At 41.7% G+C, this 26,607-nt stretch overlaps 1 protein-coding gene across 19 annotated transcripts in view; it reads right to left on the bottom strand.

Moving 5' to 3' along the window:
* The window catches only part of Syne1 (spectrin repeat containing nuclear envelope protein 1), a 437,993-nt gene that overhangs the window by 139,184 nt on the left and 272,202 nt on the right, over nt 1–26,607 (bottom strand). For 18 of the 19 annotated variants that reach the window (XM_074072146.1, XM_074072138.1, XM_074072173.1 and 15 more), the window contains 9 exons: nt 25,470–25,655; nt 25,201–25,323; nt 24,064–24,246; nt 22,467–22,610; nt 16,777–16,971; nt 15,532–15,672; nt 8,376–8,543; nt 8,026–8,187; nt 490–684 (listed from right to left, as the gene is read on the bottom strand). In XM_074072146.1, coding sequence (XP_073928247.1) covers nt 490–684; nt 8,026–8,187; nt 8,376–8,543; nt 15,532–15,672; nt 16,777–16,971; nt 22,467–22,610; nt 24,064–24,246; nt 25,201–25,323; nt 25,470–25,655 — 1,497 coding nt within the window. The remainder of the gene's footprint in view (nt 1–489; nt 685–8,025; nt 8,188–8,375; nt 8,544–15,531; nt 15,673–16,776; nt 16,972–22,466; nt 22,611–24,063; nt 24,247–25,200; nt 25,324–25,469; nt 25,656–26,607) is intronic. The other variant, XM_074072179.1, reaches the window with a different exon arrangement.

The raw sequence follows: 26,607 nt of genomic DNA, 5'->3' as shown, positions 1-26,607 counted from the left end.
GATGATGGGAACATCGGTATGTTTAGAGCCAACAGTTATGAGAATAAAAAAATAGCTGAGTTTTTTAACACAGACATTATCGTAGTCAAAATTTTGTCTATCAAATAGTATTCAAATGAAGGGTTATGAGAACCAGAGTGGCAAGACTGTGTTCATGAATGTCTATGTTTGGACTGGCTCACAGTGTTTTTTGGGATTTATTCTTGATAGTATTAGCACTGTCGTTGATTGAAGGCTCTTATTTAAACACAGCAAACCATTATGCAAATCTGCAATTACTTCTCGCAAGGCTCCGCCTACCAATTACTTGCTTTTCACAGCTTTCTTAGCCGGTCCCACTTGGAGTGAGTCAGCGAGGGAACAAGGACAGATTCATAGTCACACACTGACCTCACTCTGTTCTCCAGACCCTGCTGGAAACACAATACCAGCTGAAGCAGGACTTTAAGAATTACTTCAGAAGCAAGGTCAACCTAAATTCCTGGCTACCTCCAACAGCTGCCTCTTCCCTGACGCTTTCATCCTGATGGTGGACATCCGCTCGGCCAGGACAGTGAGTGTGGACTGCAGGGCCAGCTGCTCGGCGGGGTCGGACTCCCGAGATGCGGCCACCAGCTCCTCTGCAAGAGACGACTGGAGCCCGTTGATCTCATCCTGCAGCAGGAGGATCTCATCCATCAGCGCCTGCAGGGAGGAGAGGGCCAAGGGTCACTCGAGGATGTGCTCCTAAACCAAGGAGTCTTGGCCCACCTGCATCCCACATCCGCTGAGACTAGTGCAGGCCTTCATTTGGACATCGCTTAACTGGCACCTGGGGGCTACCCACTGAAGTGTCAAATGATAGACTGAGTATGCCACTATCTTAAGTGACTTAGAACAAGTCAGTAGATCTTTCTGGTTTCCAAAAGGCTCACGAGAGGGGTATGTTGAATTACATCAAAGTCTTTGATCCCATGCCGAAAATCAAGTTTGTCACTCCCATGTTATATAAGCTGGAGAAATCTGTAGCTTTCTTCTGTGTTGTGACACTGTCCTCATTCTTCTCCTTTTTGATCCAACTCTAAAATGTGATTTCCAGACCCTCTTAACTCTCTCCACAGTCTGTTCCCCAGGTTTCACGTGCTTTCTAGTGCTGGGCTGTCACTAGAAAGCTTTGGACAGCTTCCGAAGGCTGTCCAAAATCTTAGGATTCTGCATTCAACTTATATAGCTTATGGGTATTTCTATCGTGTTATATTGGTAAATAAAAAGTACAAGAGGTTGGGGCTGGGTACAAGCTATTTGGGAGGCAGAGATAGAAGTATCACAATTTGAGGCCAGCCCATGCCCCCACCCCCAAAAAAATGCTCTCAAGACCTTTTATCAAGCTGGATGTGAAGGTAACTACTTTCCTGTTACTTGAGAGGTGTAGGTAGAAGAACTGTAGTCTGAGTCTGGCCTGGGTAAAAGCACAAGACCCTATCTGAAAAGCAAACTTGAGAAATGTAAAAAGGGATGGGAGTGTGGTTCAAGTGGTAGAATGCTTGCCTAGTTAGTGGGAGGTCCTGAGTTCAAACCCCATACTGCTGGGGACAAAGGCGAGAAGAATTTATAGGAGGTCATCATTGTGGACGAGGCTCCTGCTCTCTGGTCCCCAGTTTCAACCAGCATGGCAATGATATTCTCTGTGCTTTAATACTTACACACAAGAAGTGACCTAAAGGAATTTTATATCAGCCAAGTGTTTTTCTGTTCTGACTCCGTGCCCTTGGCTTACAAGGACAGTAACTTTGAAATAACTGATCTGGTATTTGCTTCTTATTTCTGCTTTTTATCTATCAGCCCTTCCTGGTCTACAAAACCAACTTCTGCTCAACTCATTGGAGCACTGATTGTATTTTATGGCCTGAACCATTTCCCAACTCTAGAATCAAAATTAAAGCCAATTATTATCATTAAACTCAGTTGTGATTTTGTCCTTTGACAGCCTCAAGCCTGCTTCCTCCCTGTCTTCGACCATTCCTTCCTTACTGCTCAAGATAGAGAGCCAGAAGTCCTTCCTCCCACTGTCCTCTCCTCCATCCAAATCCTACCCCACCAGAATACACCTTGTATGTCTGCATCCCCACCCAAAGTCAAAGTCCTCCTCCTCGTACTGCAGGCTGCACAGAAAACACTGTGCCTCCTCACAGTGCTCGATGACTGTTAAAATCCAAAAGAACCACAAAAAACCTTCTATCTCCCAATACCCTGTCCTGTCCAAGTCATTTGAATAGACAGTTACACTGGCATTATCACACACATCCAGAAAAGTACACAAAGTGAGGATGTACATCTCTGTGCTGCCATCACCCACATCAAGAAATAGAGCCTTCAGGACTCTACGCCCCCCGGGACCTCCTCCCCGAGGTGATTCCCCTCCTTTCGAATTATTCTGTTGAAGAGAGTAAACGCCATCGATGGCCCTGGGTTATGCTTCAGCATTAAGTGGAGGAAACTACACAGGACGCACTGTTTTATGTCTGGCTTCTTCACCTCCTACCACAACTGTGAGAGCTGTTCATCCTGTGCAGTAGACAGGGCTACACATGTTGGCGGTTGTATTATATTCCACCGTCGACTGCCCTGTGGATCTGCAATTTAGAACTTTCTAGTGGGTAATCCTGAGTGTAATCTCATTGTACTTAATTTGCATTTTCTGATGACTATTGAAATTTTTCAATATGCTTTTGGCCATCTTTGTGGCTGCCTGCTAAAACTTTTTTGTCCATTGTCTTTTTTTTTTGCAGGACTGCAGCTTGAATTGAGGGACTCACACTTGCTAGGCAGGTACGCTACCATTTGAGCCACTCCAGTAGCCCACTTTTTTCTTTCACCTATTATTTTACTGTATCATCATTTCTCTACGCAAAGGGTCTGCACAGGGTGACTCTGCACAGGGTGACTCTATTTCTGCCCTCTACTTCTGTCCCATTGACCCATTTGGCCTTCTGTGTAAAGAACACACTACCTCAATTCTTAGAGTTTTATTATTCTTGCTACCTGCTAGGATACGTCATTTCTCAACTTTACTCATTTTCTTCAAGGTCATCTTCAGCATTCTTTCCTCTTTCCATTTTCAATACATATTTTTCATATGTTTGCAATATATCTTATAGTTCACTTATTAATTTCTACCAAAAAAAGCTTGCTGGGATATATTTTTGTTGTTTGGTTTTTTTTTTTGTTTTTTTGAGACTGTCTCCCTGTGTAGCTAGGTTGGCCTTGAACTTGCAACCTCCTGCCTCTACCTCCCAAGTGCTGAGATCACAGGTCTGTACCACGTCTTGCTGGGATTTTAAAATCAGATTCCATTAAATTTACAGACTGGCTGCCCTTATAATTCATTTAAGGTACTTTTTGCCTAGTAACTTATTTTAGATTATTTTTAATCATTTATTTGGTACCTGATTGACAAAAATATAAAATCTATATTATTTGGTCTGAATTTAAAGCCTCCTCTGTAATAATACTCACCTCTTTCTCTCTCTCTTTCTCTCTCTGCATGGATCCTTCCATATAAACAAGAAAAGCCTCCTTGTGTTGTGATTTCACACCACGCTCTGTCTCATTCTCTCCCAGTGCCTTTCCACACATGCTTACATTTATAGTGCCTCCTACCTACTCCTGCTGCCACTCAAAATTTTCAAAGTCACTGTCTTTCCAGATCCTGGCCAGATCTTATTTCATTTATCCTCTCCCTCCACAGTAGCCCACAGTCACATTCTGTTTTCTTTATTTAGTGTGTTTGTCACCTACATCTGCAGGCTTTTAAATTGTACATTAATGAAAACCTTGTCTTTTTGCTGTGCACGTTGTAGACATTCAACACATCTAATTGAATTTAATTAATTCTAATTCACGAGAGATAAAATGATATCTGAATCACACATGAATCCACCAGAAAAAAGCATACTTTCTTTAGTCTCAGTGACTTGGTCATCCAGGTGTGTGGTGAAGTAATTACATCCACTTCTAATTCACACTGTCCCATGAGAACTTTTACTTTCTGAGTGTTCTTTAATGAGGAATGAGGGACTCAGCACTCTAGAACCACTAGTTTTCTTCCTATGTGTATGTGTGCAAGAGTGTATGTGTGTGAGTGTGTGTGTGCAAGTGTGTATGTGTATGTGTGTGTGTGTGTGTGTGTGTGTGTGTGTGTGTGTGTGTGTGTACGAGGAGTTGTCTCTGTTTCTGCTTTAAGCTCACAGGCCAAGCTCAATGGGCCTGGGGTTTTATTTGGAGTGATTCAAGCATTTTGGAACAAGATAGAGTAGAGGCTGTATGAAATGAATGTTTTAATTGCCACTGAATGGTACACTTTAAAATAATTAATTTTTATGTTATGTAGATTTCATTTTAATTAAAAATAAGATTTCACAGTCAAAATATGCCTTCATTTCCGTGATTCTGAGTAGAAGATTCCAAAATAAGCAAAGGAGATGAAATGCGTGTCTCTGGATTTCTGACTGGTGATAACCAGGAAGGTCTGGGCCTGACAGCATGTGGTTTAGAGTAGTGTCTAGCGATGACATGGGATTAGAAGGGGGTGAGGAAGTGCTGGGGGTGGGATGGGAAAAGGGAGGCTGGATTTGATCAGTGTGGGTTATCTGCACGCTATAGAAATCACACTGAATCTCATTCCTGTGTGCAATTAGTACACAATGAGTGCATGCTAATCATTTTTTTTTTACTTAAAGAGGAGTACTTTGAGCTTTTCAAAAACACACAACTCTTTAATATTACAGGCAACACATGGAGCTCACTCTCAGTTCAACATCACATGCAAACAGTAATCTCATGTGGACTCTCAGAACTATCTACACCAAACACAGTTCTCTTCACGGCCTATTTGAGTTGCTACATATATTAAAAACAAAGCCAAAAACAAAATAAGCTCAGTGCTCTGCCTACTATCTATCACTAAGCTGAGTGTGGAATGGCCAACCAGCTCCCAGAGCTCCACATCCACCCAGAACAACAGCCATCGTCAGCTTCTGATGCACTCAAGTCTTAAAATTAAACCCATCACACAAGGAAGAGATAATAAAGGTCAAAAATGCCTAGTCCTCCTTTTAAATTTAGTGCATCTAGACCAGTGCTTGGAGGAAAACTAGGAATTCAGTTAACTCTTTATAAGAAGCAATACTTTCAAAACAGCATGTCAGGAAAGAAGTAACAATTGAAGTGTCTCTATTAATTTTTCAAATATAAAAAGCATACTGGACTTTCTTACCCCCATGCAGTTGAAATTTAGAAGCAGCAATTCTATAATAGTACTCAGAATTTTTAAAGTACCATTTTAGAAGACAAGAACAAATTTAGATATTGTGATACAGTTGCTTTTCATGTGGGCAGCTCTGTCCCAGAATTTGTGGAACTTAGGCACAGACAGCAAAAGTTAGCAAAAATAGCTCAGATGGAAAATGTGACGAATATGCAGAATCATACCGAATTAAACACTCTTTATATATTTCTCCTTCCCATTAAATCATTAATATCATTGTTAAGCCCGCTGTGTGATGGTCATCATTGAACTGGCTGCATCTTCTCATCGCCGTCCTTATTTAGAAGGACAGAGTCATGTGGCTTGCCCTCATTACAAGAAAAGTCACAGATGCCCTACCAATTTACACCACTTAGCAATCATGTGCAATTTCAGTTTTCTCCATTAAATCTTCTAAACAAAACAATAATTTTGCTCTCTATCCTGCTCATGTGTACTTTCATACTAATGACTGGGAGCTAATTTGCATATTCAATTAGGAGCTCTGGAGCCTGAGTCAACAGGACTTTCCCTGCTTGCCTGCAGTTTCTAACTCATGAGGGAGCCAGTGAAGGGGCTTTAGCAGCTGTGGTCAGTCACCTGGGCCACCAGGATGATGGATGGACCCTGAACAAAAGTAGAGATGACCTGAAGGCAGAGAGAAAAACAATTTCAACCTCCCCCTTGGCATTGGCTGATGCTCTTTGGAGTGACTGACCCTCACATTCACTGTGATGCAGCCATTGGAGGGTTTATGCTGCCTTGCTTTTTGCATGTTTGAAGGAAGTGACCACTGAACAGACTGCCCATCAAAGTTGGTCTGCAGAGCTATAATCAAACAGTGGCAATGTTCTCCCCTCTTCCAGGTACCATGAAGCCAAGGTTCAGGGGACAACAGAGCAGATACAACTGTGCAACCCAGAAAAGCAAGGAGTGACAGGGAGCATGCTGGCACAACAAGGCCAGGTGAGAATGGAGTGACTGTCCACAATGAGAACACCGAAGCTGCAGTTAAAGAGAACAGGGTGATGCTGAGGACTTTCCTGAAGGGAGAGGGGCATTTGGAAGGGTAGCAGTCTAGTCAGGAAACAAGTGGAGCTCAGAGGGAAAGAGCACTGCAATAGTCACCTAAGTCCCTGAGTGTCATCGTGATTGGCCTGGTGTAGGAAGACAAAGGTCAGTTTAAATTTCATACTTCTGCCATACTGTTCCCAAACCTCATGGATTGTGGGTAACTTTGGATGGCAGAAAGTCTTTCGGAAGGTGGATGATGAAAGTAAGTTCTAAAAAATGGATTCAATGCATGTCCTGTTGATGTTTATCTGAAGGAGATACAAGGGTGCCCCAAACCTGAAACCACTATCTCTCAACATGCTATCTTTAGGTGAAACGTCCTCATTTTTGTGTTATACAAAAGGGCCTAGATTGCAAAAGAATTCAATCGTATCCAGCTCCCCATATGAACAAGCAAGGTAGTTCAAGGTCGTCCTGGCTTCCAAAACCAGAAAGATGTAGAGCGAAGAACACAAGTACAGAGTTTCACTGCATACACACACACACACACACACACACGCGCGCACACCGTACTGGCGACTGAACCCACACGCTAGGCAAGCACCTTGCCACTTGACCCACACCTGTAGCCCTTTTGTTTGCATTTTGTTTTTGAGATAGAATCTCCTAACTTTGCCGGCATTGGCCTGGAACTCTTGATCCTCTTGTCTCTGCCTCCTGGGTAACTGAGATTACAATCATGCACCACCACACCTGCCTTTTTTTTGTTTTGTTTTTTGCTTTTTTGGTAAGACAGGGTCTATCTATATGATCCAGGCTGGAACTTGTGATCCACTTGCCTCAAACTCCTTAATGCTGGGATTATAGGCCTGCACCGCCACACCTGGCTTTTGTTTTTTATAAACAGCTCTTAATTAATATTTAAAGATATTTTTCTTTTCCTCTGCCTTTTGTTGGGTTGTCACATGCCTCCTTAGGCTGCAATCAAACCACAAAAATATGATTGTGCTAATGGCATGCTTGACAGCATGGCTAAGGTGCTAAGCACATTTGAACATCAGAACATTTCTTGGCATGCATTTTAAAGTTAAGCACTTTTAACCTCTTTCTGAATTACGTTAATGAAATCAGCTCTGTTCCTCATAAAACTAAAGCTTTTTCTAGCTTACATACCTTTAAAAAATGATTGAAGTCAAAACAATCACAATTACCACATAGAATTTAGAGGGCTGGGGGCTTGGCTCAAGTGGCAGAGCACCTAGCAAACTCAAGGCCCTGAGTTCAAACCCCAGGGTTGCCAAAACAAACAAACAAATATAGAATTTAGAAAGCTAAGACTTATTCTGAATGGATAATGGGGAGAACACACATGGCTAATTCCCACATAAGGAAGATCTGGGGTATATTTTACTCTTACAATGATGGCTCACAACAAAATCAAAACAATTTTGCAGCTGTAAGAAAATGCACTTTGTGTAAGAAAAGTCCTAAACATATACCCATGCAGATAGCTTTTAAAAATTAGAGTCGAGGTCCAGTTTTCATTTTCTCCTTCTTTGATTCCCCTTTGTAGCAAAGGTGGAAGTGATCCCACTCCCCCACAATGGAATCTTGCTTGTTCCACAAGAACTGCCAACTGGCAGCTCTGGAGAACACAGGCTTGACAGGCCAACCTAAGAGCACACCTATTCCACCATGCAGGGAGCTGAATTCACAGATATTTTTACCTGATGTTCAGCCATCTGGCTTTCCGGGCTCCTGCCAGGCTGCAGACTCTCACTCAGCTTCATCTCCAAGGCCTCCATTTTTGTGGAGATGGACTGGAGGGAGTCCTGGTACTTCTGTTGGCGTTCCAAAGCTTCATAGAGGGTGCGCTGCTTTTCACTGATCTGAACAAGAAAAGAGATCTTACCAACAGTCTGTTACCTCTTATCTTCCAGATTGCAACACTTCTTTCCTCATTGCTTCACAAAAGGGTTTAGTGCTGGATGTGTAACTCCGTGTGTGTTTTGAAAGATAATACCTCAGGTGATGGGAGTATGGGGAGCCTAACCAATCCCTGGCTTTAAAGGCTTACCACATTTTTTAAGGTTTCCCAAGAGCGCTGCAAATCACCCAGTTTGGCGGTGGCAGATGGCTCTAACCCTGGTTCATAGAACTCCTGGGAGGCTGTTGTGCTAGGGTGAATCCTTGCAGCATCCAACTGTAGTCTCTCAGCAGACAGGGACTGGTAGTAAGCGATGTCCTGGGAGAAGAAAGCACAGGATTGGAGTAAAAATGAAGACAAGAGTCCAGATCAACATATTCCAGGAACTATGTGTGGTGTGGACCAAAGGTCAGGTCTACAAACCAGAGACATCAGTGACATTCTTGAGACAAGAAGAATTGAAAAATACCAAAGCATGTTACAATAATTTTTAAAATTTTGGTTTATAGTTAATACATTAAGTTTGCCAATATTTCAAGTGGCCAAAACTCATTCTTGGGCATGGTAGCTCATGTCTGTGATCAGGAGGATCAGGGTTCAAGGCCAGCCCCGGACAAAAAGTCAGCAAGACTCCTCTCAACCAATAGGTGGGGGTGGAGGAGTGCACCTGTCGTCCCAGCTATGTAGGAGGTGTAAATAGGAGGATTGTAGCCCGGGTTGGCATAAATGTGAGACCCTATCCCTCGAAGGAACAAAAGCAAAAATGGCCCAAGCAGTAGAGCACCTGCAGAGTGAGAGTGAGGTCCTGAGTTCAACACCCAGTGTCACCAAAAAATTCATTCTTATTTTGTATTCGATAAATGGAAATACAAAGATTGTAAGTGGTATTTAAAAACTGAGTAACTAATACAGCAAAATAAGAGAAGTAAATGATCCAGTTCCTAAAATGTACAATATCCTGACTGACGTTCTAAAACATTTTCTAAGTATTTGATTAAAAAAACTAAATCTACAGACACCAACTGTGTAGAGTAGCCAGATCGTCACTGTTTCTAAATTCATTATTTACATAGATTAATTAAAATACTTTAATATTAAATAAGGTAAAATGTAATGAGGAAATTCAAAATACTCAAACAAATAATGAAAAGTTTTCCTTTTATTCATTTCAGGCTTTTGAAGTTTTTTAATCTCTCAAGTTATAAGTAACATTACATATTTTATTACTATTTTAATGAAATTTTCCATACCCAGACATATAATTGATGTGTTTTAGTAGTCTTTTAGTGTATCTATCTGTATCTCAACAGAAGCTGAATTGGGAAAGCAGTATTTAGTCCGTGAGTTGCTATTTTTAAATTTCATTGCTTTTGCAGTTGAGGATAAGTAGGTCAACTTGAGCAGAGTGGCTCAAGTGGTAGAGTGCCTGCCTGCCTAGCAAGCATGAGGCCCTGAGTTCAAACCTCACTATTGCCCAAAAAAAAAAAAAAAGAACAGAAATGAAAAATAAAAGACCTGAGTCTTTCTGATACACATATATTGGCAAAAAATATTGAAGAAGGTTTTAGCCATATGGAAAATCACCAAAAAAATAGCAGAAAGTGAGTTTTTTTTTTTTTTTTTTTGGTGGTGGTGAGGGGGTTCTAGTCTATAAGAAGGCAAAAGAGAGGTGGGTGACAGAATGAGGTCAGCCTGGGAGTGAGGACCCTGCAGGTTCTAGCTGAAATTTTCCTAAGAAGCTATAGAATTGCAGCAGGTAACCACTGTCCTGTGCACAGGTTCAATACTGGGTGCTTCTGAAGACAAAGTGAAATCATGCTTGGGTGACTGTGACACCTTACTGTTCTTGCTGAAGCTTCCAGACAAGTCCATAACATTTATTGATGACATGTTAACATGGAAACTGGTTCCTCTTATTTCCTTACCTGGTCACCATCTTGATCAATGCAAATTTATTTTCCAGAGTGCATGTGTGTGTGACACCACACACACACACACACACACACACGCACACGCACACACACACAGGAAGCCATCAGGAGCCATCCTTGCAGCATCTCAAATGTTCACAAGTGTATCTGTGTTCAGACTCACTCTTACCTCAGGCTTTCCAGTTTCATTGGTTAAGGATGACCCTCCTGTCTATCCCCCAGTGCTCTCCAAGGCCCTTGGTCCATGCTATCCTCTCCTCTGTCCTTTCTCCTCAGCATATAAACAGTCAGCAGTTTCCCATCTGAAAACACCTAGACACACTTTTTATTTCTGTTGATAGCACAGTTTAGAAAAGTCCCAAATCGCAGCATGTTCAATTGTCACTTGTAAACACACGTGCTCACACAAGTTTAACCCTTATTTCTTTCTTTTCTCCCTCTCACTTCATAACCCAGCCTCTGAGAATGGCAGTTTTATGTGCATGCTCACTTATGTACCCTCAGTACCTCTAAATACCCAATCTCAATCCACAGTCATTAGTGGGTTCTCATCCCCATATGAGGATTTGAACCCAGGGCCTTGTACCTGAGCCATTCTCCAAGCTCTTTTGTTCATAAGAGGATCTTATAACTTTCCTTGGGGTTGGCCTCAAACTCAGTACCTTCCAGCCACCATTCCCAAGTAGCTGGGACATGTGTTACCATGTCTGGCCAGTGGCTTCTTTTCTATGAGAGAAAATGGTTACTTTTCATCCCTCGCCTTGCTTGGCCTCTCCCTGGTGTTCAGTAGCATGGCCATCCCCTTTGGGGACACTTCTCTTTTAATCTCTCTGTTCTTTCTCTGACTTTCTAGTCATTCGATCTTTCTCTTTTGCAGTTTTGTTGTTATTGTTGCACTGTGTTTTGTTTTGTTTTAGGGTTTGAGACAAGGTCTGACTATTTAGTTCTGGCTGGCCCTGAATTTGCCATGTAGCTCAGGCTGGCCTCAAACTCACAATCCTTATGCCTCAGTTTCCTGAGTGCTGGAATTATAAGTATACACTAACACTCCTGGCTTGGAGTTCGCTTTTCTGCTAACTCTTCAATATTGGTGGGTTTATAAGCTCTACAAGTTCATCAAACTCAGTATTAAAAAAAAAACATAGGATAACAAATGGATTCAGGAAAAAATGATAAAGTCTCATTCGTCTCTCATTAAATGGACTGTCTACCCGTCTAAGCTATACATTTGGGATTTATTCTGGATTCCTTCTGTCCTCACTGCTTATGTAAGGATGACATTCCACTGGCACACACACTCTTCCCATATCCTGGGTGGAAGCTCTCACTCCCGCGACATCATCTAATCCAAAGATTGCAGACTAGCAGCTTGCAGGCTTCCTCAGGCCTGCACACTTTAGTTTGCCTTATATAGTGTCTTACATTTTTTAAAATTTACCTTCATTAAGATAGAGAGATTTTGTAAAAAAATTCAGATTCGTGACTTCTCTTGCAAACCAGAAGGATCAGTGTCACTGCGCCCTGTGTTTATGTGGATATAGTTACTTTAACAGAGGTCACCTCATTTACGTAGGGCAGGTGCTATCCAGGTCCCTGCAGTTCCTCCTGGGCTGTTCTCTCATTTATATCACATGGATAAGCCAGGGGTGAGAGTGTGCCACTTCTGTCTCTATCTTCCTGGCTCTGAATTTGCCCACCTCCATCCTACTGTATCTATTAATTCAGAATGATCTCTGTAACACTCAGTTCTGTGCAGGGCTGCTAGCTAAACTCCTTCCACGGTGTGGCATTCCAGGTCCTTCATGGTGCACTTTCTGCATCTGCCACCGCTCTCCCCAGGTCCCATGTCCACATTCCCCTAACCTATACTTAGACTGAAACTATTTGCAGTTGCCTGGGTGGGCCATTTTTTCTCCTGCCTCCACTGCTTCCCACATGGTTTCCTTTCTACCTGAAACTTCACCTGGCACCACCCTAACGCCTTCCAAGCGCTGAACCTCACACTTCCCTTAAAGCTAAAGGGACATGGTTGCCCACACCTGAAGTCTACTTGGCTTCCTGTGTCCTCTCAACACTCCCTGTGCTTTTCAGCCATCAGGCCACTTGTCACACTCCAGTCTCATCTTCTGTCCTGTGTTTACAGACTGTGAGCTTCTTAAAGATGTGGCAGTGCCTACAATCTTGCATCCTAAGCACACACTAGTGTTTGACAAATAACAACCAGGTATGTTTGTGTGTAACAGATCATGTGTGTAAAAATCACTCTGTAAACTTTAGCATTTTCTATACATAGAAGGTAATATAGTAGTCTCCCTTAGCCACGGTTTTACTCTTTGCCATTTCATTTATCTCAATCAACCACAGTATGAAAATTTTAAATGGAAAATTCCAGAAATAAACAATTTATAGGGTTTAACTAACTTTTATTAGTTTATTATATTGTTGTTGCTGTCGTTAATCTCTTACTGTGCTTAACTTGTAAAATGACTTTATCATAGGTTTTTATGTGCAGGAGGAACTATGTACAGTTTGGTACTAGCTGTGGTTGTTGGCTTCCCCTGGCGTTGGAATGTATCCTTCATGGATTGGATAATGGTGGACTATTGGATTATTATTGTCCACAAGGAAAAGCAAAAAATGCCTTTTAAATGTTGTTAATCGGGCTGGGGGCATGGCTCCAGTGGTAAAGTGCCTGTCTAACAAGCATGAGGGCCTGAGTTCAAACCCCAGCACCACAAAAAAAAAATAATAAATGTTGTTAATCTTTTTAAATGAATGTGCCACTATAAATAAAGACCCCCAAAAGAACTATAATAATTTTTTTTTGCCAGAAAAACTTTTTTCTGGCTCTCTGTTGCATAGGTGTCTGATGGCTACACACTGGAATGGCACTTTCTTTCTTGAAAGGATTTGAAAATCTCTTACCTTTTGTGAATAAATAACTTGCTTCTGTTGGAAGGCTTCATAAATTCAATAGCATAGATCCATAGTGCTATAAATAACCACCATAGTCAGCACATGGTGTCGTGAGGAGTCACTCTTGGAAACCTGTCTCTAGTTGCCTATGCGTCTGAGATAGGAGTGATATTAATAGATTCCTAAGGATAACCGTAGCTGCTATTTGATCTGCATTTTCCAGTTTAACAAGTACTTTCCTGACTAACAATCACATCTCATTTTCACTCTTTTGTGAATTAAGTAACATTGCTTCCCATGTAGAAGGAGGGCATCAAGGGACTTCCCAGGCACACAGTTTAGAGGAGGAAGGACTGTGGCTCTGTGGAGCTTCTGACCTGGAGACCAGCAGTTTTACCCTTGTGCTATAGCTCCTTCAATTCGATGCGTCTCTCAACTCTTCCATGGAGTCCATGTCCTGACTTGCATCCCAGGGGAGCAAGCAACTGCAGCAAATTCTGGGGACATCTCATTGTTTCTATCCCTGGTAGCTACATGCTGCTTTCGAGTGGGATCAGCTCCTTGTGTAATGGAGATGTACTTTCAGAACCAGCAAGCCAGCCCTTCCCAGCTGCGACTTTGTAAAGCAGTTATATTTGGCTGTTCCTTGAAACCCGCTGTGCACAGGGCTTGGACTCTGAAAACTGGAACTTTAGGGGATTCTAAATGTTCTCTTAAGTTTGAAGAGACAATTTTTGTAATCCACGGTCCCACTGGCCACATTGTCATAGTTTTCATTGCTTTCTGATTTATATTGCTATGCAAGGAAAATAAGACTATGATATGGGAGTCCTTTGTTTGAGCAACAGCAAGCATGCCATTGGCTTTTAAAAGCGTCCTCCCAATAAAGTTGCCTGACCTAGGTGCAGTGAGGACATTGCCCCGTAACTTGCAGTACCACATAGCAGTATATCATCCCAAGGATGTGGTTTAATTATGTTTGCCTGTGACCAGGGGAGAGTTGTCACAAAGGGACCCATGCACAGATTAAGCTTTATGGCTAATGACAAGTAATAATAAAAATCTTTGCATGCTTTGTAATTCACTACACACCTCATGTGTCCAGTGGAGGTTTATAATTTGAGAAAGGGTGTATTCTTTCCACAATGTTAGTATCTTGAGACTAAGTATTTATTATGCAATCTGAGAATTTTAAGAACATTAAGTATACCATATAATTTTTTTTTCAATTCAATATTCAGCTGACTATAGTCCAATTTCCTGATTCTAATAACATCTGTCACTATAGTGAAAAATGTGTCATCGAAAGATGAGTAATAAATATTTTAAAATCAGAATTTAGAGAACAAGTGGCCAGAAACTACCAGGGTTCCCTGAACCTCTGTTTTTTAATTTCACCTGATCTCTTTGTTATCATTTATCCCATGTTAGCTTTTCTACCTGGAGTGTAAGTTCCTTGTGGGTGGGGCTATTGTCACTCTGACTAGGTTTGTCCCCTGGATCCAGCACAAAGTTTTGTGGCATGTAAGTGCTCAGAATGCATTTGATGAATGGAAGAGTTGCTAATTTCCCTAGAACTGTATTGATTTTTACCAAGAGAATTTTACTACCTGAAAAACATCATCCCTTTTTATTGGGAGGAATGTTCTCTTTATCATAGAAGTCCTATTCTGAATGCTTTGTCTTTAAAATAAGTGATATGACTGATTTATAGCATAACTTATAAAACACTTGCTCTGTTTACTGCCTCTTCCTGGATAATACATCTCAACTCTTTTGAACGCTTACATAATTTCATAGTAATGCAATAAAAACATTTTTAGCTGTTTTGGCTTAAAAATACACTGTCATTTAACATGCATCAAAGGGTTATCATAAAAGCGTCTTTTTGATTTCTATCCAATACTTCTCAGAAAATGTTTCGACATGTAATTTAGAAAAATCTACATTTGATGTAATGCATGCTAAAACACATCCCATGACAAGGTACTATCTTCATTCTTTGGAAAATAAAAGCGTAATATAATGAACGCAAACTTTCCATATTCAAAATCTGAGCAGATAAACATCAACACTATGTTCAATGAATATGAAAATACTCATAGAGTTGTTATTTTACAACAGTGTCAGAGCCTTTCATTTTCTGTTAGGATGCAGAAACCCATTATACATGACTGTTCGAAACTAAACCCAGAAGCAGTAAAAGAGAATTCCTCGGGTGACAATTTCCATGACCTAATTTTTGCTCATCCAATTGTTGGTAGCCCATGTGGACAGATGACATAAGGGGCAGTGGTCTTGCAGGGCAATCACAGTTGTGCAACGGTAATACCTAAAGGTGTGGCCCTGGAAGCAAATGCGATGAAGTCTAAGATTTGTACCCACAACTAAGGAACACGAAGAATGGAGTACTGCATCTTCCCAGAGTCACAGTGAGAGGGACAGACAGTATGAGGTACCTGGTTAACAGAAGCCTCTGTATTAGCCACAGGTGAAGGGGAGCGACAGGCAGGTGGAGAGGAAATCTCACTGTTGGTTCCTTCCTCCCCAGACTCTTCAGTGACAGGTGACAGCAAAGTGTGACAGCGACCTGCAGTCATCTGCCACGTAAAATGCAGCCCAAGGACATGAAAATCAGTTAGCTATGTTAGCAAAAGACCTGGCCAGACACAGGTCAACCAGACAATTATATAACAAAGGGTAGACTGAGACTCTAATTTATATATTAATCCTGGGTTAGTATGTAAGAGTTTTATCTTCAAGTAAAGACCATGCAGAACAGAGATGAAGGGAACACATTCCATGGGTTTGCTGATGATTAAAAACTTCATTACTTTTTGAGTGTTTGTGTCTTTATAAGTAACCAAAAAATTATGAATTATACAAACGAGGAAAGGGTTTGTGAAATGGAGCTTGGTCTTTTGTGTGCCATCTCAAGTTTCAAATGTCCGAGGGATAAATGCATCTAAAGTAACATGTTGAACTAGGGGTAGGAGGGTGTGGCTCAAATAGTAGAGCACATGCCCTGAGTTCAAACCCCAGTACAACAACAACAAAGATAAATAAAGTAACATATATACTGCTACATGGGCCTATACCCTTGCACATTATCCAAGACACAGCACATATGAGGGAAAATATACAGGACTGGAAAGCATTGTAGTTACCAAGCAACTCAATGCATTTTCCATGCAAAGTGTTTGGGGGAAACAATGGCGAAGAACAGAGACTGATGGAATTTCTTTTAACCCAAACCTATACTTAGAATTTGCTATTTTCTTATTTTTTTCATAGTAGTTTTTCTCCTAAATTTTGCTAAACATTTATGCAACAGAGTGTACATGCAACATACCTAGTCAGCTAGTTTGCTTGGAAAACATAACTGAATCCCCCCAAAAATGAGACCACTGTGCAAAGGAACTTAAAAAACTAAAAGCTCAGAGCCTCTCAGCATTCTTGCTGAATAATAAATGAGTGAAGGGTAGGTCTTGGACAGGGAAATTCAGCGTCTCTAGCATAGTTTCATTTCAGCTGTTACTGTTTACAGTGTAAAAGACTGGCTCCGGCCCAAACGTAGTCAGAGTGTTAAGGAAACAGCTCCTTAAATCGAATCTGTAAGGTCTAAAACTAAAAGCAGCCCAGGTCTGGCTCCATCCAGGCTGAAGCCTGCAGACGGGGGAGGGAGGGATGCACTTGACCCTTACCATGACCACAGAGGGGTGTGCTGAGGGCGCAGGGAGGAGCTCCCCATCCAGGTCCTCGGTCCCCTCCGCCAGCCCCTCCACCTCGGTCACCGTCAGCAGCATGGTGGCATGCTTGGCTTTCATCGTCAGCATCTTGCACTTGGAGTTCAGCGAGGCGATCTGCTCCTGGTAGCCCTTGATTTTCTGCGCCAGCTCCTGCGGAAACATTTCCCGGGTGTCAGAGCAGCATCAGAAGACATGAGTCGTGGCGCCCATCTTCCTGCAGCGCTGGCCAATGAGGTGTCAGAGCCGCGGGGCGAGGGCAGGATGTGGCCGGGCCGCCAGCCTACATCTCACAGCGGAGCCACCATGCCTTGGTGACAGCCACAGCCCGCCGGGTGCAAAGGTGCGGGAGCCCCGCCTGCGACCCTAGGAGCACCCAGGAGGCCCCCTATGGAGCCAGGAACTTCCAGCACACAGGACTGGAGATTTTGGCAAGTGCCTAGTGCATTCAAAATTTACCAGATGGTTCACGCCACGGAAATTAGGTCATGTGACGACTAAAACTACCCAAAAAAAAAAAAAAATGTAGAGCTCGGCTCTTATCATAGACTGAGTACAACCAAGAGGTGGCAGTCATTTGGTACTGCCTGTTCCTGTGGCCACCTGGCAGTTGTGTTTTCTCTAGATAAGCTAGATATTATGAAATCTTAATTTTTATGCAGCTTCACACGTCAAATGTCTCTGACCCTCCAGACTAGAGTTTGACAGAACCATAGTTTCCTTTGTTCTTGAAAAACATTGTAAGATAGAGGTTTTAAAACTCTCACTAAGAGCTTATTGGAAGTATATGCTGGACTGTACATAGCTTTTATTTTTTTATTTTTTTTTTTACATATATTTTTTATTGTTGTTTTATTATTCATATGTGCATACAAGGCTTGGGTCATTTCTCCCCCCTGCCCCCACACCCTCCCTTACTCCCCACTCTCCCCCCTCCCTCTCCCCTCCACCCCCTCAATACCCAGCAGAAACTATTTTGCCCTTATTTCTAATTTTGTTGAACAGAGAGTATAAGCAATAATAGGAAGGAACAAGGGTTTTTGCTAGTTGAGATAAGGATAGCTATACAGGGAGTTGACTCACATTGATTTCCTGTGCGTGGGTGTTACCTTCTAGGTTAATTCTTTTTGATCTAACCTTTTCTCTAGTTCCTGGTCCCCTTTTCCTATTGGCCTCAGTTGCTTTTAAGGTATCTGCTTTAGTTTCTCTGCGTTAAGGGCAACAAATGCTAACTAGTTTTTTAGGTGTCTTACCTATCCTCACCCCTCCCTTGTGTGCTCTCGCTTTTATCATGTGCTCAGAGTCCAGTCCCCTTGTTGTGTTTGCCCTTGATCTAATGTCCACATATGAGGGAGAACATACGATTTTTGGTCTTTTGGGCCAGGCCAACCTCACTCAGAATGATGTTCTCCAATTCCATCCATTTACCAGCGATTGATAACATTTTGTTCTTCCTCATGGCTGCATAAAATTCCATTGTGTATAGATACCATATTTTCTTAATCCATTCGTCAGTGCTGGGGCATTTTGGCTGTTTCCATAACTTGGCTATTGTGAATAGTGCCGCAATAAACATGGGTGTGCAAGTGCCTCTGGAGTAACCTGTGTCACAGTCTTTTGGGTATATCCCCAAGAGTGGTATTGCTGGATCAAATGGTAGATCGATGCCTAGCTTTTTAAGTAGCCTCCAAATTTTTTTCCAGAGTGGTTTGTACATAGCTTTTAAAAAGGTCACTACAGATCTGTTTTAGAAATATGGGTAATTCTAAATATTACAGTTATACTTTCTTGCTTGGATATGAAATATAAATATTAAAATATTTTCTTTCATTCTTAGAAAATGAAAATGTATACTCCAAAATATTAACCATAAAAATACAAAAGTATTATTTTTCTATTCCTTTTAGTTGACTCCTTTGCCTGAGAAACTGTCATGTAGTGCTCTGCACAGAACACATTTTGTAATAAAGACATTAAACATCCCTGTCTTTACAATTACAGTATATCCACACACATTCACTCACAAATATATATCATGCACATGCACCATTTTGTTAGTGTTTCCTTTCTCTCCTCCCAGCCAAAACTGAGTGGAGGGGAATTGGTCCAGCATGGCTCAACTTCTTTTCCTGATTCCAGTACAGAACAAGAATTTTTAAACCCAGCTTCCAAAAGGCATTCTCACCTCTTTACCTCTGAGGCTACAGATAATTACCTATCAGGATTTTTTTTTAATTGTCAATACTTTTTAAATATCTGTGTACTACTTGGAGACTGTAGGCTAGCACATAGGTACTCAATAAATGATATTTGTCATAAATACTTAACATGCAAGATAGAACCTATCTGCCAGCTTACTGGATATCTTGAGCCCAAGGAGATTGCACTTTCTTACAATGGCCTGGTTGGTACCTTGCCCACAAAAGTAAATGTGAGCAAAGTTTGTGAAGCAGACAGTTAGACTGAACCCTTCCCTACTTTGTGCTCAGATGACTGGTCCCTGCCCCCTACTGCAGCACCTTGTAGAGGTATGTACATGAAGAGTGAGTGTCCTTTCCTAAGCTTAAAAACGTCACTACATGTAGAATCCAGCTGGGTCATTTGTTAAAAATGCAGATCCTTACCTTGACCACGCAACCTTCTGATCTGGAATCAGAACTGCTACCTTTTCGTCACCAGGCCCACTGCTCCCAGCGACAAGTGGGTCCAAGAAAACAAATGACTTGTCCAAGATCACACAGCGAGACCTCTGTAGAGTTACCAGCACATTGCCTTCCAGGCTACCAGTTCAGGGATCTGTTCATCTTATCATATCTTCTCTCTCTGCTAACCATCCATGTACACACTTGGGTTTGTGAAAATCTGTATTTTTCACAGTCAATCTATGTCACTCCAAAACTCTGTTCCATGAAAATATAAACCTGTTTGTACCTCATGACTTTTGTGGGGGATTATTCATCCACTAAAATAAAATGGAGCCCTGGTGGGTTACCTATTCTCAGAAAAAAATGTGTGTGTGTACATATATCTTTAAATTCATGGTAAGTATCTCTGAAACTGATTCTGAAGGTGGGGATGCAGCACAGAGACTGTTTGAAGGAAGGCCTCGGTGGTAGCCTCATGGACTCACACACATCCTCTCTGCCAGGGAGAAAGCAAAGAGGTTTGAATATTCTCTCTCATGACTTAAAAGTAGCAAGATAATTTTTCAAATTAAACTCAACTTTCCAAAAAATTACAGAAAATAAAGGGTGAATTCCTCAGAACTGAATCAATTCTGTTCTTTCTATGAGTTGAAGTTGTCCAGGCCCAAATGAGACTTACCTTAAGATTGAAATTCAGTTAAAAGCAGCAGAAAATACAAGGAAAAATGCCCTTGTCCCAATTTTTTATGTTATTGTCAATCAGGCTTCTTCTGCCTAGCACTCTCACAATGACCCTCTCACAGAATGATGTCATTATTTACACAAAAATGTGTTCTAAGTCACATGATGAAATGAACAAGTGTGGACATGGATGGTTAGGGGAGCAAGAAGATATGATAAGATGAACAGATCCCTCAGCTGGTAGTCCGGAAGACAATGTGCTGTTGACTCTGCAGAGGGCTTGCTCTTGGACAAGTCATTTGTTTTCCTGGACCCCCTTGTTCTTTGTGCAATGATTTAACCCAAACAGTTACTACTAGAGTGGAAAAGTCATGTCATTTGAAGCCAAAGATACTGGAATAGAGTCTGCTTTTAACCAATTACTAGATTTGGGCACTCAGAAAGATGTAAAGATTTGTAAGTTTTTAAAAGCATATAACAAAAACTTCAGTAATTGTTATTGTTATTGTTATTGTAGATAAGATATAGAAATATTTTCTGGATTACAATGGAAGAGCTGCTGGAAGAAAATTTTGAATCACATGAAACAAGAATGAAAACAGTTTGAAGATAAATATGTAGTAAGTAGTCCAATGTATACATTATCTAGTCTGTGGTTTCAAAAACTGGCACAACACACTCCCAATGCATAAAAGAAGTAGCTTTCCTAGAAGATGTCTATGGTTACAGAAGCAAGTGTAGGTGGGATATTCATTTAAATTATTTTGTAAATCATACATAAATGTATGTGATTGATGTATTGTGTCAAGAAATTAAAGATTTGCATTTAGAAAGCGGGCAATGAGATTTTTCTAAGAATCTTCTGTGAGCCTGATGGAAAAATTGTTCTCCCCACCAGGTTAAAATAGAGTAGCTGGAAGGATACACTAAGTGCCTCCTTCTTGGCACAGGGAAATAAGACCCCTCCCTCCAAGTTGGCACCAAAACTCATGGTGCTAAGCAGTAGCCCTAAGGAAAAGAATGAACTTGGCTTCTATAGGAATCGATGGGTCAAGAAGGAAATTCACTGCTGAGTGCCAGTGGGTTCCCTCACTTGGGGCTATCATCTGAGTCCAGGTGTGCACAAGGAGTCAATAAGGTCCAAGGTCATTGTGATGCCAAAGGAAGGAGAAGGTGGCCATTTGAAAATGGGGTAGCATGGAGGGGGAGGTACTTACAGCCCCAACCTAAAAATTAGCAAATAAATAAGGTGGACCACTCTCTGATTTCAATGAACAGAACAGAAATAGCTGAGCTATTAAAAGACAAATGATTTTCTTCTTTTTCTTTTTTTCTTAAAAAACAAAACAAAACAAGGATCTTGCTACATTGCCCAGGCTGACCTTGAACTTGCTATGTAGTACTGCCGAGGCTCACCTTGAACTCTTGATCCTCTGCCTTAGCCTCCCGAGTGTTGGGATTATAGGCTCCTTATTTCCTTTTTACTATAAAATGCGCCACCCCCCACCCCAGCTTTTTGGCAGCACTGGAGTCTGAACTCAGAGCCTCACCCTTGCTAGGCAGGTGCTCTTACTGCTCGCGTGAATCTGCCATCTCCCCCCCCTTCCTTTATTTTTTTAAAGGGGGAAAACAAGGTCTGGATGCCAGTGCCTCACACCTGTAATCCCAGCTATTCTGGAGGCAGAGAGATCAGGAGGATCATGGTTTGAGATCAGCCTGGGCAAAAAGTTAGTGAGACACCATCTCAATAAATAAGCTGGGTTTGGTGATAAATACCTATAGTTCTAGCTATGCAAGATGCTAGGTAGGAGGATCTCGATCCACTGCCAGCCTGGACAGAAGTGCAAGACCCTACCCTCAAAAAATAACTAAAGCAAAAAGAGATGGAGGTATGGCTCAAGTGGTAGAGCACTTAACTAGCCGTGCAAAGCCCTGAGTTTAAACCTCACAGTGTCAATAAATAAATAAATAAATAAGAAGGCAAGCAATGCAGCCAAACTTTATGCGTTGTTGTTTCTTGTAGGCTTTAAAACAGGAAGTGTGGACTAAGTTTCTATATACTAACCATTCAGGGCATTAACTGGGCACAGAAGACAGTTGGTACACCCTGGTGGAGCTATGTCCTGAACAGCACTCAAAGAGGTTGTGGAATGCAGGGAGGCTTGTGTTATTTCATCAGCAAAAATCACCCTTAAAATGCAAAGACAGCCAAATGCTGCCCAGGGGTTGAGCACATTATATGCAGGTCAGGGAAAATCTCTCTGACAGCCACTCACTAAGCCTGTGCCCTGCTCCTGGGGCTCACCTGTCCTCCTGTCTCACCTCGTGCCGAGAAATCTGGGCTTGTAGCTCCTGGATGTTACTGGTGGCCACAGGTTTGTCCTCAATCTCCCTGTGAGCTCCTTCTATCAGCTGCTGCAGGTGCTTCATCTCCTGTTCATATTGTTCATACTGCACCACAGCCTCCTTTGGAAAGAAAAAAAGGCTCATGATTTCCTTTCTGTACGGATAACTGGGTTACTGAACCTATTGTATTATTCCTAACTCCTTGTGTGTCAAGAAGTGATAAGTAAAATCCCTAGATGGTTCTAATTCTCCACTTCTACTTAGAAACATCAAAGCTTTCTCTTTACAGCTTCCACTGAACAAGACACTAAAACAACGAAGGCCAGGAATAGAAAGCAGGTTGTGTTAAGGGGAGGGCAACAGCAGGAGGGGAGGGTAAATGAAGAAGTTAGTAAAGTACACATCTATGAATATGGAACATTGAAACCTGTGGAAGTCGTTTCAGGAAGGGAGTGGGAGAAGAGGGAGATTAATGGAGGAGGTAACCAAACTGGGATATAGTATGTGTAAATATGGAAATGTCACAACACCCCCTGTATAACTATCAAATACTTATAAAAATGCTTAATAATAAAATTATTGATAGAATCAAAATAGGTGAGTGATTAGGACTGTCTCTTCTCCCTACTTATGCTGCCTGGAGATGCAATGTGATGGTGAGAAGGCAGAAGCAGTATGACAAATAGGCTTGCTTTTTTTCTCCAAGAAGTACTGAATAACAAGTAAGACCTTCGGCCAAAAGCTGCAGTAGAGGGTAGAAATAGGAACTATGTATGATGCTTCATCTCTGGAATTTAACATCTGACAAGTTCTAAGATAGTGTAAGGAGCAAGGACAGTTGAGCAAATGAACTGTAGTGCCAGGCGTGGTGTGCACACCTGTATTCCTAGCACTCAGGAGGCTGAGGCAGGAGGACTGTTGAGTTTGAGTACTGACTGGGCTAAACAGTGAGTTCAAGGCCAGTCTCTTCTACATGGTGAGACTATCACACACATAAAAAAAAAAAAAAGAACCAGGACTGATTTTAATGAACAGCAAATTAATAAAGCAGGTAAGTATTAGTAGAAAGGAGAGGGAAAATAAATTGTGTTACATCTTGGCAAATGTTTTTCTATTATTAGGTGAAGAGACTGAGCTATGCTTGGGCAAACTTCTTAGGCCAGAAAATGTATGTAATGAATCAATAAGCTGAAATAGGAGAAGAATTCTTCAACATGTGATAAATGCTAGCCTCTATTTCCAGGTTCTAGATGATTTTCAGATGAATCAAAGATCACAAAGTAATGATTGCATACAAAATCAACCATCCAAGTCATCCTCTACAAAAAAAAAAAAAAAAAAGAAACCCACCAAAAGATAGTCTTCACTAAAGGATAATTTTTATAGAATTTTCCCCAGGCTTTCGTGGGTGATCCAAATTATAGCATTTTAATCTCCTTATTTTATGTAACCACAACAGTCTGTCAGATTTAGTGCTCTGGATGTGTTTTGATGGCTGAGCCCACACAAGGCTCAGAAAAGCAGCCATGACTCATCCGCCCGCTCTGCTGGCGCCAAGCGCAGCTGCACCTGCCTGCAGGACGTTGCACTGCTGGATGGCTGTGTGCTGCAGCTGGCTGGCCTCCTCTTGCAGCCGCAGAGCAGCGTGGCACAGTGGCAGGCTGGCTACCACCTCCGCGGGGATCCGGAGCGTGCTCTGGCACTGCTGCACGGCGTGCACCTTCGGCTTCAAGGACTCCATCTCAGACAGCAGGTGCTGAAAGTGCAGTGACATGGTGCAAATTCAACACAGTCGTCGTTTAGTATAAGCAAGGGACATTTACCGAACTATAGCTGCAAGTTATAAACACGTTGCAAGGAATGTATAGACATAGACATACGCTTACACACTTACACATATGTATACACATTAGTGTTCATTAATTGGACAGTGGTTGAGGTTTCCATAGAAATGCACTTTGGACAGTTTTCCCTCTATTATATTCCCTTAGCCTCTCTCCCTCCTCACAAGCTTGTCCAAACAGTATTTAGAGGGTTTTACTTTGTTATAACATATATTGATTCTGTTCACCCCAATTAACCTTTTCTTTCTCCACCCCTTCAACTGGTTTCACTCCTAAATGTATCCCATTCTTCCTCCTCTGCCATCACCTCGTCCTCCTCCTTCTTCTTCCTCATTTCAGGTCTCAATTCCACATATGAGCAAAAATATGTGATATTTGGCTTCTGAGCTTGGTTTATCTAGCTCAACACAATGATCTCCAATTCCATCCTTTTTCCTTCAAATCACATATTTTCATTCTTCTTTATGGTGAAATAATACTCCATTGTGTATGTATACATCACATTTTCTTAATCCATTCATCTGTTGTTGGGCATCTAGGCTGATTCCACAGTTTGGCTATTGTAAACAGTGTTGCTGTAAACATGGGTGTGTAGGTGTCTGTCTTGTAGGTTGATTAATGAATGCACCTTCATCTATATGCCCAGGAGTAGTATAGAAGACTCATAAAGTAGGTCTATTTTTAGCTTTTTGGTGAACCTCCATACTGATTTCCACAAAGGTTGCACTAATTTACATTTCCAAGGAATATATATTTTAAATAATACATCTAGTACTAAGACTATAAACTTAGAAAGCATAGTTCCTCTCTATGCTATTTTTTAAATATAGGACCCCACCCATTCACCTTAAATTATTTTTGCTTACCTGACGATGAGACAGTTGTTCCTTGAGACTAAGGCGCCCAACCTCTGGAGAAGTCAGAGTTGTCTGGGCTTGTTCCAAAGCAGCTTGCAAGTTTCTCAGCTCAGCTTCAAATTTTTTCATGTCCTGCAGAATAAAAACCCTATGAAGATCAATGTATTGCACTTGAAGTTCAAAGTTGTAGGTGAAGAATAGCATAGTAGTCAAGAAACCACATCAATCATAGTGAGCACTAGTTCTCCAGAATAACGTCACCATTTTTTTGTTTTTACCTTGGCTGCATCTTGGAGATTCTGCAAACGAATTTTGATCATCTGCCGTAACTCCTCAGTCTCCCGGCCCAGTTCTGTCACTTGCTGAGACATCTTTTCTGTACAATACACGCTAGCGAGATGCTGTAATTTCTCAGCCATTGCTTCCAGATCGCTGTCAATTTCTTCAGCTTCTTCTAGCAGGGTCTAGAGTAAATTGTGAATATTCATGAAGTGGGCAGGTAGGCAGAGAAGTACAGGTCGCAAATACAGTGTTTTGTGAGGACCAGTCAACTAGGAAGGGAGCAAGGACAACTAGGTTGTCATTGTGCTTCCTGCATGTACTACACAGGTTCTTGTGAGCATGGTATTGTACTTGACCTTCACACCCTGTCTCTGCTTCCTGCTTGGTAGCTACCTATTATTACCCCTATTTCATAGAAAAATTAAAGGGGCTGATAGGGTGGCTCAAGTGGTAGAGCATCTGCCTAGCAAGCATGAGACCCTAGAAACACACACACACACACACACACACACACACACACACACACACACACAAGATATTGTTCATTTAGGGCTGGTGGAGTGCCTCAAATGGTAGAGTGCCTGCCTAGCAAGCATGAGGCCATGAGTTCAAGCTCCTATACCATCAAAAAACCAAACCAAAACAAAAAAACCTTTGCATTAGAAAAATTAAGTTTGGGGACACTGACAGCTTGCCAAGGCTACAGTAAGTGTGGTACTGAAAGGCTCATGCTCTGCCAACCCTAGTCTGGGTCCTCATGTGAGTCAGGACACGAGGATTCCTGGAGTGGTGATGCCCTGGTACACTGCACGTCTTGACTGAGTCACTGGGCCTGCCCTTCCCATATTTAAACTAAAGAATCTCTTGGCAATCATAGTCTAAGTGCACATCACCCTAAGAAACAAAACTGAGAGCATTACAAACAAACAAAAACCTTTGAGACAAAGAGGAGGAAGCCACTTGCAATGTCAAGAGAAGAAAAACAGCCTCATCATGCAGGATGGGATTGTCCCTTGTGATACAGTGGATATCACGTGTATATAAACGCATTCATCCAAGTATGCACTGTACAGAGAGGAGAGTGATTGAGAAGCTGACTGCTAAAGGCTGGGCTCAGAGGAGATGTACCACAGC

This window comes from Castor canadensis, chromosome 1, assembly GCF_047511655.1.
Source record: "Castor canadensis chromosome 1, mCasCan1.hap1v2, whole genome shotgun sequence".
Lineage (NCBI taxonomy): Eukaryota > Metazoa > Chordata > Mammalia > Rodentia > Castoridae > Castor > Castor canadensis.
The sequence above is the reverse complement of the archived record's forward strand: the minus strand, read 5'-3'. Positions and strand labels throughout refer to the sequence as shown.